A 14,908-nucleotide genomic window follows, 5' to 3' on the forward strand; every position below is an offset into this window, starting at 1 on the left:
ATAATTTTTTAAGAACTAATTTCAAAGTGTGTTATTTGTATAGAAACATAAAACATGATTAAATATTTTGCTAAAGTAATTTTATTTTTATTGCTAAAAACATTATTTACTAACAAACAAAATATATTAATCATTAAAATTACTTTTGTTAATATAATATTTACTTAATATTATTTTTAAAAATATTAGTATAAATATTATGGGTCATAATTTTATTAAAATATATAGTTAATAGAAACTCGCAATATATAAAAAATTACTATTTTTATTAATTTTATCTATTTAAATAATTTGCTCTATACTCTATTTATTTATATTTTCATATGACAATTTTGTTTTCCAATTTGAAAGCAAGTGAAAGTCAACATAATTTTCCTCTTATGGTAACCATGACAGGCTTTAATAATTGAAAGAGACATAACATAAACGCTAATAATTTAATAAATAAAGTTAATTTTTATCGCTTGATCTCCCTGCTTTCCCGGATTTTGTTGATTACTTGAGGCTGTTGTGGGCTCCGTGGGATAGATTTTATTTGATACGCTGAGAGCATTCGAATACGTCATTCGTTACAACACATTGGAAATTTTAATAACGTCAGAATCAGCCACACAAAATTAATTTTATTTCTGCACTTTCAACCTTTTCTTTAATTCAGTCTGCATCTTCGTTGGCAGCTTTATACCACCCACAAAATACATTCAACTTTGCTTCGATTGCTTATTATATTACACATTAAATTTTAAAATGTATATACTCATATTTATATATTTAATTTTATTTATTTATTATTTTATATATTAAAATTTAAAACTTATAAAATAACTCTTATATACACTTATTTATTACTCTATATATTAAAATTTGAGATATATAATTTATATATTGAAATTATATTTTATTTATACTTATTTATTTTGAAATTGTATTTAAATTTTTTTTATTAGAATTAATGAATTGTATTTAAAGAATTAATTCAAAACTTAACTGCATTTAATCATTACTAATTAAAATTATATTTTATTCATTTTTATTATCTTTGAATTGTATTTAATTTTTTTATTAGATTTGATAAATTATATTTAAAAAAATATTAAAATTAATTGTTATATTATATTACAAATAATAATATAAATATTTATACTATAAATTATCTTAAATTACCATTTATTAAAATTAACTACAACTGTTTTTAAAATTTATGAATTAAAGTTATATCTGATTCATACTTATTATAAAATACATTTAAGAAAAAATTATTAAAAGTTATGATTATATTATATATATTGAATTAAAAAATTATATATATAATATTATTACTTTATATTATATATTATTAAATTAAATTTTTCATAAAATTTTTAATTTATATTTCAATATTTACTTCAAATATTAAAATGTAATTTGAATAAAAAATATATTTATAAATTATTAGTTTATATTATATATTAATAAATTAAATTTTTAATGAAAAGACAAGTTTATATATTTAAATTATTTTAATAATTAGTTTAATATAATATATAGTTCAATATATATCTCAAAAATTAAAATATTTATAAAATGATTAGTTTATACAATTATACTATATTGTTAAATTACATTTCTAATGAAAAGGTAATTTTACATATTTAAATGATTTTATTAATTAGTTTAATATAGTATATAGTTTAATATATATTTCAAAAATTAAAATATACGTTAAATGTGAATTATTATTTTATATTATATATTATATTATTAAAATAAATTTTAAATAAAAAAATAAATTTTATTATATTAATTTTTTATTTTTATATATCTTTAAGGACTTTTTTTTAGTTATATAAGTTATATTTATAAAACTTTTGAAAACTTGCTCACCTTCTTTTTATTGTTATATTTTTTTCTTTGTATTTTGCAACCGTGTCCTATTCACGTTAGTATACGTGTTTTCAAGTTTGATATTTTTATTTTGTTTCACTAAATTGTGTTATATATTTTAATTTATTTTTTTGAGTAAGCATAAAGTCGTATTATTTTAAAATGATATAATGTATTGAATCTTATTTTTAATTGATTAATTTATATCAAATCTCTTACTATTTTTTTATATTCATGACAAGTAATTATTTACTTTTATGATTTCCATGATGTTGTAGGAGAACAATAAGTTCTAATGAAAATAAATGAATTTTTCTTAACAATCTGAATTCAACAATAGAAAAATAGAAAATAAAAGTATAAATATATGTGATATTTAATTATAAAAAATATGGGTGTATGTATTATAGGTAATATTTATATTTTCACATCAAAATCAACATAGAATTATGTCAATATTGACACACCAGAAGTTACTCATTTTATAGATTCATTCAGGTATTAAAATTATTTAAAATCTCGTTGTTACGTTAATTATTGCTAATTCTTTACTTTTTATTTTAACCATATTTTCAATTATTCATTATCACTTTGTTGAAGGGATTTTAAAGATATGCATATTGCTCACAATATTGATGATACAAGATCTACTATTTTTCCTAAGTTAGAAAATTTTAAAAACATATATGAAATCTTGACAATGGCAAAATTAAATAGTGATATGATAAATTTAATCTCTCTTATACTTTATTCTTCTTATTTAATTTTTAAACTAATTTTTTAATTAATTTTTAGAATGCCGTAATTAGTTGTATTATAACTGTGAACGATATAATGCTTTAAAATGGTTAGTATTATATTTCTTACCCCCATTGCAAGAAGAAAGTTTCTTTCACAACTACAAATTTTAAATGTGAATCGTGTTATAAAGACATTAAGTATCCAATGATAAGGGAATTAATTTATCACTATGCATTCTAATTTTTAAATTTTCATATTAAAATAAATTGAATTATATATTATGATCTTAATTTATATATATTATAGGTTTTGTTTTGAGCTTGATGTTAAAGATTCTATAGATTCAACTATATTTGTCTTATTTGATGAAGTTGTTGAACAATTAGCATAAGTAAAGTTAAAAGATCTTATTTTAACTTCTGAAATTGTAAGCAAATGTGCTAATTTATAATTTTCTAAAAAATCTAATCAAATAATTGATTATATAAATAAAATATATTAAAACATATAACTATTTTTATGTAATCATTTTTTTAAAGGTGATGGTGAAGTGTTAAAGTTGCTTCCACAACTTTTAAAGGTTATTGGCACTTCACATATTATTCAAATAAAAATGAGTACTTACTTTGAAAGTTGTGAAAGATAAAATTTCAGTCTAAATAAAATTGTGAAGCCGATAATGAAGGTAATATAGAAGATTAAATTGGAGTTTCATTACTTTCATTTATAATGTTTATAATACAATGATGAATAACTTTATTTTCATTATTTGATATTTACAGATTGAGAATGAAGAAGGTTTAGATAATACAAATGCAAAAACAAAAGAAAATGATTTGGTAATAAATTGTTCACCTATATCTCTAACCTTTGAAACACCGAATTTACCAAAAAGAAGGAAAAAATTAATGTATAAATTATAAATTTATAATGTATTGTTCAAATTTTTTAGATTAGTAATTTATATTTGATATTTTCTTTTAGGTTGTAACTTGAGGAAGACGAATTAAAAATTGATGAACAAAAGACAACAATGGAAGATTTAGAAGATTGAATCATTTTTATTGCAGTATTGAATAAATGATTTTAATATTGTATAAAATCTGAAAAATAAAATGTCACCAAACATTTAAATATTTTATAAAATAATTTTGTTATTTTATTATATATCTCTCTTACTTTATTATTATATATATTATGTATTGACTTTGTTCTTAGACAAATCTTATATGTGATTCATAAATTTTATATTATATTAATATTTGTAAATTTAATTAATATAAAGATTAATTTTTATATTAAATACAATTCTTCTTTTTTAGTTTCTACCTAAATCTTAATTAAAAATTTGTAACTACTCTTTTTTTCTCTTCTATTATTTTAATTTTTTCAGACAATAATTTAATAAGAATTGATATATCATAATTATGTATAACCTATTAACATAGACAATATTTTATTTATATTTTATATTATAATAATTATGATAACAAATTTTATTTTTTTAAATTAAAAAATTAACAATATTTATACTTAATGATTTTGTTGTAATATTTTTTTTTATAAAATACTATAATGATGATGATAAATTCAAAATTCTCCAATTAAAACTAATTAATTATAATAATTAAAATAAATTAAAAATTATTAAATATCATAACAATGAAAATGAATATAATTTAACCGTTTTATTTTTATATTTAATAATTTTATATTGTAACGAATGAATAAGTAAAGAAAAATATGACGTTTTAACTTTAAATTAAGTTTAAATGTTATATTTAATTTCTATATATATCATTTGTTTTAAAATTTTATAAGCATGAAGTCTAAATCTTTACAACTATTAAAAGACTTTAATTTCAAGAAAGATAGAAATTAGTATTTAAAATGTTATAAAAATATTTTTTATATTAACATATCAAATTATATGTATTTATTAAAATTTCATATTCTAACTATATGATTAATTAAAATTTTTAGATTGGAGTATAAATTCTAATGTTTTGAAAATTTTTATTATAACATTCAAATACAAATGCAAAAAAGAGTGTTTCTTAATAGAAAAATTTAATCATTTTGTGAACTTACAATTAGTTTCTAAATATAAATTAAAATATAAATATTATATATAAAAATATAAAATCAGTACAAATATTTTTTATTAATATAATTATTTATTATGTTATATTCTTAAAATTATATTTATTTTTATTTAAAAAATAAAATCAGATTTACTAAATATGGATATCTTTTTGTAGAACTAGGTAATATAATAGAGAGATAAACAAAAAATATATTTGAAAATAAAAATTAAATCTTTAATTTACTATATCTACGTCAAAATGATTAAAACACATCTATTTTTTTAATAGCAATATAATATTTTAATTTATTTATATTAAAGTTATATTTATATATTTTTAAAATAATTAGAGACATAGTAATAATATATTTTTTATACTTATTTTTAGTCAATCTATATGTTTTCTTTTATATAGCATTTTAAATTTATTTTTTAAAATTTATTTAAATTAATATTTGTTCTTTTAATAAAATTTTTAAAATATTATTTTATTATTAAATTAGTTTATAGATATATTTATTTTTATTAATTCTTAATTAAACGATAAATAATAAACAAACTGTATTAATTATTTTCAAAAATTAAAAAACAATAAGATAGAAATTTAATAAATTTATTATTTTAATTTTATGACTCAAATAACATAAATTTATTATACTTAATTAGTTATTAAATAAAATTTATTTATTTATAATGTTAATTAATATTAATTCTATTAAATTATCAAAAAATATAAAATAATTTAATCATTTAAAAAAAAAAACTCAATTTTACATTTTTTTTTATCAAAAAATAAACTTTTAAATTCAGTATATATATTACATTATTATTAATTTTTATTTACAATCTTTTTGTATGAAAATTTTATTTATATATAAAAATTTTAATATATTTTTATTTTTCAATATTAACATATAATTTTGTATATATTGATATTGAAAGAAAATTTTTAAAATTTCATTGAATAAATACTTTATTTTTTATATATTAGTCAGATAAGTTATTTTAAAAAAATATGATATTATGTTTTAATAATTATATAGTAAAATTTTATTAATAATTTGAAATTATAATTATAAATAGATAGTTTATCATATAAATTTAATTAAAAAATATATAAATAAAAAATTATAAAATTTTTTATTTAAATTTTATAACTTTTATTAAAAAATTTATTGTATTTAATAATTTATTGTTATAATTATTTATTTAAAATTTTATAATAATAAATGATTTATGATATCATAAAATAATATAAATTTTATTTTTACATTTTAAAAATAAGATAGACTAAATTATACATATTTTAAATAATAATTTATTTTGACAAATAATTTTTTTATTATATTTATATATTTTTATATTTAAATTATATATTTTATATTTTAAAATAAATTAATTTCATAAAAGAATAAATTGCACGAGCATATTTCCTAGTCTATTTATAAATTATACTATTTAGTTAATGTGGTTTGATTAAGAAAAACTCTGTCATCCTATATTATAAAATTTAACATTAATTGTTGTGTAATTTTCCTAATTATTACATTAATATGTTTTAATTTATAAAATTATAGATAAAAATGATAAATTTTCAACTTACTCTCTCATTGTTTACTTAAATCCAATGCTTAATAATAGTTTAAAATTCCAATATAAAAATTAAGTCTGTAAAACTTATACATAAATTTTTACTGATGTAAAAATAATCTATAATTTTAATAGTGTCAAAAGTGTTTAATAGATTATACAAAAAAATGATTAAAAAATAATTTTATATTACAATACGATATCTAACAACATTGTATTTTGTTGCAAATTACAATCACATTAAATAAATTTATAATATTAATTTTTCATGAACTCTTTTTGTATAGTTTTAACACAAATAAATTTTAGACATTTACATATCACCTGCACACGCATCAAATACAAATATTAAAAATAAATAGAGTATAAAAAATATAAACGTTTATTAACATTTCCTAATAAACCTTTGCCTACTCATCAATTACCAAATTTTTGTGCATCACATGATAATTTTTTTAAAAAATTATAAAAAAATAAAAATAATTTTTTTGTATTGACTTTGATATTTTTTTATTTACCATATATATAAATAAATTAAAAAGACAAGGTTTTAAAACTATATGAAAAATTATAAGAAAATTATTTAAAATCAATACACATTTTTTTAATGATATAATTTATTAAAATTATAAATACTAAAATTAAATTATAATAAAAATGGTTAAATTTATAATAATTTTAAAATAAATTTTATCTGAATTAGAAATATATTTTTAATTTGATATTGTGTATCATAACTTAAAATTTAAAGTAATATAAATTTTATTTAAAGAATAAAAATTGAAATTGGTGATGTAAAGATTGACCAATGCAAATATATATTCACATTTTTAGTATATTTATTTTTCATGTGGGGAAGGGAATGTAAAAATTTGTCTCAGTAATTTTGGGGGACACATTTTGTTTTCGAACATTGCGAGTGAATAATTAAACGACTTGAAAGCCCAGGCAAAGGGGAAGGAACAGGCCCAAGAAGAACAGCGCACAAATTCAGAGCCCAGAACTGCAATGACAAATCCGTAATTAAACGACTTGGCAGGGGCAATGCCAAAAAAGCGACAGTATAAAACCTTATTGGCGATGAAGGGTTAGGGTTTCTCACTCATCTTTCTGCTCTCAGAGCACACCACTCTGTTTCGCAGATTTCACATATTGCGCCAATGGTAGGAACCTTCGAAGTCGGAGCCGTCCCTTTCAACCCCGACGGTTGGGGTCCACCAGATACCGCTTCCGGTACCACCACCAACCTCCCACTCAACGTTCCTTTCGCACCCTTCTCCCGCTCCGACAAAGTGGGCCGAATCGCCGATTGGACCCGCAACTTCAATAACCCGGCTCGCCCAAAGAACCCGGCCGATTCCGTCTTCGACTTCACAAACGACGACTCGTTCCCTGCTTCGGCCGACGACGACTCGTCGTTCCGCTTGGTCGACGGCAAGCCCCCTCCGCGTCCCAAATTCGGACCTAAATGGCGATTCCAACAACAACGACAACTCCCTCAGCGTCGTGACGAAGAGGTGGAAGCGCGAAAACGCGAAGCGGAGAAGGAAAGAGCACGCCGCGACCGACTCTACCACCTTAACCGATCAAACCCTAACGCTCCTCGGCGTGAAGCTGCAGTTTTCAAATCCTCTGTGGATATCCAACCCGAATGGAACATGCACGACCAGATCCCCTTCTCCACCTTCTCGAAGCTCTCCTTCAGCGTTCCCGAACCCGAAGACCTTCTCCTCTGCGGCGCTCTTGAGTACTACGACCGATCCTACGATCGCATCACTCCCAAGAACGAACGCAGACTGGAGAGGTTCAAGAATCGGAACTTCTTCAAGGTTACCACCACCGATGACCCTGTTATTCGCAGGCTCGCTAACGAGGACAAAGCCACTGTTTTCGCCACTGATACTATTCTCTCCACTCTCATGTGTGCTCCCAGGTCTGTTTACTCTTGGGATATCGTTGTTCAGCGCGTTGGGAACAAGTTGTTCTTCGATAAGAGAGATGGATCTCAGCTTGATTTGCTTTCTGTTCATGAGACCTCGCAGGAGCCACTTCCTGAGGCTAAAGATGATATTAACTCTGCTCATTCGCTTAGTGTTGAGGCTGCATATATTAATCAGAATTTCTCTCAGCAGGTGTTGATTAGGGATGGGAATAAGGTTACTTTTGATGAGCCTAACCCATTTGCTAATGAAGGTGAAGAGGTTGCTTCTGTGGCTTATAGGTATAGGAGGTGGAAGCTTGATGATGATATGTATCTTGTTGCGAGGTGTGAGGTTCATAGTGTTGTTGATGTTAACAAGCAGAGGTCTTTCCTTACTTTGAATGCGTTGAACGAGTTTGATCCCAAGTATTCGGGTGTTGATTGGCGGCAAAAGTTGGAGACGCAGAGGGGTGCTGTGTTGGCTACTGAGCTTAAGAACAATGCTAACAAGTTGGCTAAATGGACTGCTCAGGCTCTGTTGGCGAGTGCGGATATGATGAAGTTGGGATATGTGTCGAGGATTCATCCCCGTGATCATTTTAACCATGTCATTTTGGCTGTGGTTGGATATAAGCCAAGGGACTTTGCAACACAGATTAATTTGAACACGTCGAATATGTGGGGGATTGTGAAGTCTATTGTGGACTTGTGCATGAAATTGAATGAGGGAAAGTATGTTCTTGTGAAGGATCCATCGAAGCCCCAGGTTAGGATTTATGAGGTTCCCGCTGATGCATTTGAAAATGACTACGTGGAGGAGCCACTTCCGGAAGAGGAACAAGTTCAACCTCCGGCAGAAGGTGCTGAGGGTGGAGAGGCAGCTGCTACCACTAATGCTGTGGAAGATAAGCAGATAGATGATCAAGCCTAAGGTTATTCTACTAACTATGGTTCATAGTCTATTTGGGTTTTATTAATGTTATTAGACGTGTTATGATGGCTTTTGTTGGAGTTATGAAAATGTACATGTTGCTTAATGCCTCGTGATTCGTTGTGCTCAGTTTTTATTTTTTTGCTTGTTGTGGCATGATGTATTTGGTTATTCAGTGTTTTGTGAAGGATTTGATTGCATGTGTAGGATCAGTGCAGAACTTAAAAAAAAGAAATTGCGGTGCATTTTGAGGTCTCCTATTCCTTTTCTGCAAACTTGAGTGATCTATGATCTCTTTTAATTCATAGCTCCTTCCCCCCTTTCATTACTTATATGTGTGTCAAGTGCATAAATTATTGATGTATCAAGTATCTTTAGTTGTTCCTGGCCTGGAAATAGTGTTTGGGATCATTCTAATCACCTCTCAAGTATTAAAGAACTTTAAAATATTTTGAATTTTCACCGTGATGTTCTTTAGGTAGGGCTCATTTGGGATTTTGGTGCCAGACTACCAGTGCCTCATATGTATGCATCTGGACTGTCATACTTATTTGTTTGAATATCCAGTAGATATTGGTTGGGAAATATTTCATGTTTTTTGGCGCTATTCTGCTAATCATTATACTCACAACTTGGCTCTATTCTGCTAATCATTATACTCACAACTTGCACTCTCATCTTGCTATGGAATAATTTTTGGTCAACATTTGTGGCCATCTTATTTGCAGAATTTTCTAGGTTTTTCTGTTTGGTGCACTTCCTCCTGATTTGTTGTATAGAGGAGCCCCCTTCTAAACCCCTTCTAAAATCCATGCTGATAAGAAGGCTTACGTGGAAATTGGAGTGCCTGGTGTCTAACCTGTGCATGTATGAGTTTTACACACTGTAGTGGCCATATCACTCTAATACCACTTGCTGTGAGGCAGAATGTATTCTGCTCCCTCTTCCTGCACCCAGTCATTGTTTTGTTGGTTGGTGATTTTGACTGTCTTTGGACCCTGACCATAGGCATCTATTAACAATTTTTAATGACTTGAGAAAATATTAGCACCCTGATTAAGTTACTGAATCTTTAATGTGCATGTATAAGGAATTCTCGAAATAAGCTTATTTCTAAACATTTCGGCAGGCAAAACAGTAAGTTAATCTCTTCATTTCCCCTCTAAAGAAAAGAGAGAGGAGGCATCTATTATAGTGTCAGCGAGGTATAGGATGTCTCCTAAATTGAAGGCCAAAGAGGACATGCCTTATAATTATTTATCTAAAACTAGCAAGTTTGGTACGAGTAATGAGATCTGGAACTACTCAAAACTCAGGTTATATGTTGATAGGTGCAGAACTATTTATTATGTGTGATCACTAAAGGCAATCAAGTAGCATTCTGTTGTGCCTTTTCTGGAACTATTTTTTAAAGTGAATTTTACACAACATTATTATGCATTTATTGGAGACATAATCATTTTCTACTGGGATGAGGGAGATTCAATGATCGTAGAAACAGTGACGACTACGTCATTTGAATGTCGTTTGATGGGCAGAATAATAATTTGGACCTTTAATTTTGCTAATAATATTTACTCGTAGATAACGTGTGATTTTTTGGGTCGGTGCAGGTCAGATGTTTACTTGGATTAATGGCCGTTCACTTGGGAGCAGATTGGACTCGATCATTTTCTCTTTCGCACTGCTTATTTGTCGGCCAAAATTTTGCAATTTAACTTCGTGATGTTCCTTTGGACCAAAAGTTTTAAAACTCTTTCTGATTTTTTTATGCTACACCTGTCTATGATTTACAGACCTTAGCATATTTAAGTGGAATGAATCAGTGCGTTTCAAAATTGTATCACGCTCATTTGGGTTTAGTTTTATTAAGCAATTTCATTAGTTTTTTCTTTTACTGTCATGTGGTTTTCAGAGATTTCCATGTTGGCTCTGAATGGTCTTGAGATTTGAAAGCTACGAAACATAAATTTATTGTTATCTTGCGCTCGATTTGTAAACGACTAAATTTGTAGTATTAAAACATGCTTTATTTCGTATTTTTAGGGCATTATCCAACATTTTTGGTCTAACTTCATTTCTAAATTTGTCAGATTGGAGAGTTTCACTAGGTTATCACTAGCCTGCCCATTCTAGATAAAATGGGTCTAAAGATCTAGCCAGGGTCGTTTTGGGCTTAAAGGAAGAATATAGGCCCAAGTAATTTAAGATTAGTATGGCGTGGATCATCTCTGCTATTTATACAAGATTGCATCGAACTTTTAGGACCCTTTTTGAAACAATTCTGTGTAGCAATTCAATTTTTACGTCCCTTGATATTTATTTTTTCATTTGTCATCATATTCGTTACATTTTACCCTTTTCCCCCTCTTATTAAGGATGCATATACCTTTTGAAGTTTGAAAATTTTAATTTTTAAAATGGAATTAAACAAAAAATAATAAAGGATTGATATTTTAATATCTCTTTTCGGGTTATGTATGTACCTACTGGTTTGTTTTGTAAATTGAGTGTTGATTTTGGTGAGATTGTCACCGAAGGAAACGGAGGGAAGAGGCTACATTTGGAATTAATTTGTCATTTCATTAAAGGCGATGCAAGTTAGTAAAAAACTATCGGAATTCGTTTGGGTGATTCCACTATTTTTAAGAGTGGATTTAAAAATATAGTTTAATTTTTATTCAATAAATATTTGTTATATAAAAATTAATGGTATAAGTTAAATTATATAATTTATTGAAATAAGTTAAAAAAAATTATTCTAATAAATTTATTAAAATTAGATAAAAAAAAAATCTACAGGAGTTATAAGTTTTCTGTATAAGTTCCTTTAAACATCTTTCAAGTCTCGTGCAATCGTATATGGAATAGTTTAATTATAACTAGAAGTAAAGTTATTATTTTTATTAAAAATATATTATTCATTAGATTTGTTAATTTTATAATTACAAGCTATCTAAAATCTTAAAATATAATTCCTTAAAATTGATATTGTATTCTTATGTCAAATATGCTTAGTTTAATATCATTTTTTAATAAATATTATTTGGGACTCCGAAAGAACGGGCTCGGACTTAGACATTACTTAGCTCTTCTTTAAATAAAAGGAGTCTTTTATTTGTAGTTTTCCCCCCTTTTACACTTGTTTTATTTATTTACTTTTCAAAATATCCTTTATAATAGCAGAAAACCTGGTATTTAAATAAAAACATCTCAACAATAGTGAGGTCGGAAAAGATGAATATAATTATGACTAAGGTATCGTGTAATCTATAACAAAATTTGGGAATGAAGGCTAATTCATTGAGTCGGTCACTTCATAGATCCAAATGCATTATTGAAGATAAAACGCCTTTTCATTCCCAAATGCATCATTAAAAATGAAATAATAACAACGTTGTAGAACCAACCAATCAAGTACCAACTGGAATTTCATCTTAACCTTTCAATTGTTTGTTTCCTTCTTGTTGACTCGAATTCAATTCTATTGAGTTGTTTATCTGATTCTTTCACATTGCAAAACCATTCATTGCACTTCTTCTCTGATAGAAGGTTCGCATTTTACTATGCGCATTTTTTTTTATGTTGAGGATCCATTCACTGTTCACACTTGCTTCTCTTATTCTCTAGACATTTGTGTCTACTCTTCTACTTATGCAGCGTGTAACACTCCAAAGTTACGGAATAATTACTGTTTGGTTGATAACTCGTTAATTTCTGGAATTCGATGCCTTCTCAAAGTGGGGATGCACTTGAAAATCATATATGTAGAAATGAGCTATTGTGCTCGTCGCCTTTACCTAGCACAAACCAAGGGATTGATGCTTGGCAAGAATCACTCCCTTCACAGTACTGAACCCTTTTTGCCTTCAATTATTCCATCACGGTCAACGAAGGTTGGCTCAAAGAATTTGATTTGTATTTCGTAAAATAAGTTTAAATCTTACTGTTAATGTTAGCACATTTTGAATCTTAAGCAATACTCTGATTTTGGTGAATTTTTTAGACTCAACTCACACAAACTGGCTGAATTTTAAAATAAGATTTAAAGGTTTTAGATAAAAAATAAAAAATAATTTATTTAGTTTTAAAAAATAACTGAATTCAGAAGAAGGTTTCTTGCTAGATTTCACAAAGCTTTAGACTTGTGCTCCCCTCTAGTTGTTGAACTCCGGAGCATATTTTGAGAATTAAAGCTTGTTATATCTAAAAATATTCATTATATTTGGATTAAAAGCGACTCTAAAAAAGTTATTTTTTTCACTGTAAAGATTTAAAATTATAATTACTTTTTATTTTTCTTAATTTGTAATATTAGATATTTACTTAGAAAGATTAATTTTATTAGATTTAATCACATCTTAAGAGAAGCTAATTAGTGTGTTGATTTTTTGACTAAGTTCTTATTTTAGGTCTTCTTTCACTTGTTTTAATGAGGCCCTTCTCTTTAATCTCTTTGGATTCTCTAGATACTTGTTTTCCTAGATAGTTAATTTAATCTTGTTTGTTTCTTTGAGCTTTCAGACCTGGTTTAATAGCAAAATAAATAAATAAATAATAAAATATAACTAAGCTTATTCAATAAATATAATAATATAATGCTAACTACTCTATTGCAATCTCGTAACACTGATATTACGGTGCAACATGTTATAAAGGAAGAGAATCATTTTACTTTTTGTAATAACACGGATGTGAAGGGTTCAATATGTCTTTCGCTACAAGAAATTTTATAAATAAATAAATAAATCTTTCAAGCTGTAATTTTCTTATAATTCCAAAAAAAAAAATTATTAAAACAAAATATGTTCACTCATATTAAATTCTTACATTATTTAGTTGTGAGAAGATTTTATATTTATCTCTCTTGGTAAACCTTCACAAATGTTTTAAGTCCAACTTATTAAATGCTTGTAAAAAAATAAATACAGACACATTTTTATTATTAAAAAAATAAAAACTCATTTTTTAATACTTATAAATATGATTTTAAATTTATTTTATTAATTTATTCTTTGCAAATTTTATATTTTTAAAATGATCCTATAATGGTTAAGTGTTAGCATGATATGCTTTTAGTAATATCACTTTATAACTATTTCTATGTCACGTAGTTACTTACAAGAGTTATTTAAAAATAAATAATTTTTTTAAAGATTAGCATTAAAAAAACCGATGGACAAAAACTAAAATCAATTATATTTATAATAATTAAAAAATATATTTAAAATTAAATTTATATGAAATTTATTAAATTATGTAGAATTTACTTTTAATTTAGTGTAATTTACAAGACATTTAATCCATAATAAAAAGTTTTAAAAATATAAAAAGAGAATTAACAAGTGTAAAATAATAATACTTTTGCATATTATAATGTTCATGAACCTTCCATTCGTCAAGTAGTGGCTTCTCTCTCTTTATGGAAACAAATTAATTAGGACAATTTACGATGCATGTGGTCAAGCTAGCACTGGAGTGTTGGATAAAAGTAAAATATTATAAGAATATAAAATATTTTTTTTTATTATATTCAATATTTAATGTAAATTTGATAAAAAAATATATGATAAAATTATTCTTTTGTTTATATTTATTAAATTAAATTTTATTTTGTTTTACTTTTATAAGTTATTTTTTAAAATTTATAAAAAATATATAAAAAATTTATTTTTTTAATTTTTAAAATATAAAACAATAATTTAATATGTTTTAAAAATATACAAAAATAGAGTGAAGAGAAAAGAGAAGAATGAGAAGAGAGAAAAGAGAGATA

The 14,908-nt window shown here is 25.2% G+C and overlaps 1 protein-coding gene across 5 annotated transcripts; it reads left to right on the forward strand.

Moving 5' to 3' along the window:
* Positions 1–7,381: 7,381 nt before the first annotated feature.
* On the forward strand, positions 7,382–11,452 carry LOC113848587 (eukaryotic translation initiation factor 3 subunit D-like). Of its 5 annotated transcripts, none has more exons than XR_003501887.1 (3): positions 7,384–9,133; positions 9,861–9,999; positions 10,746–11,116. XR_003501887.1 is itself a non-coding variant. In XM_027478179.1 (3 exons), exon 1 carries the CDS (start codon positions 7,441–7,443, stop codon positions 9,130–9,132), a length of 1,692 nt encoding a protein of 563 aa, XP_027333980.1. In that variant the 5' UTR covers positions 7,387–7,440; the 3' UTR covers position 9,133; positions 9,611–9,657; positions 10,746–11,116. The 5 variants fall into 5 exon arrangements, 4 of the variants coding, with proteins under 4 accessions (XP_027333978.1, XP_027333979.1, XP_027333980.1 ...); XM_027478179.1 differs by lacking the exon at positions 9,861–9,999 and adding an exon at positions 9,611–9,657 and having other exon boundaries at positions 7,387–9,133; XM_027478177.1 differs by lacking the exon at positions 9,861–9,999 and having other exon boundaries at positions 7,382–9,133; positions 10,746–11,398.
* The last annotated feature ends 3,456 nt before the right edge of the window (positions 11,453–14,908 follow it).

This window comes from Abrus precatorius, unplaced genomic scaffold (assembly GCF_003935025.1).
Source record: "Abrus precatorius isolate BTA unplaced genomic scaffold, Abrus_2018 Scaffold10, whole genome shotgun sequence".
Classification (NCBI taxonomy): Eukaryota; Viridiplantae; Streptophyta; class Magnoliopsida; order Fabales; family Fabaceae; genus Abrus; species Abrus precatorius.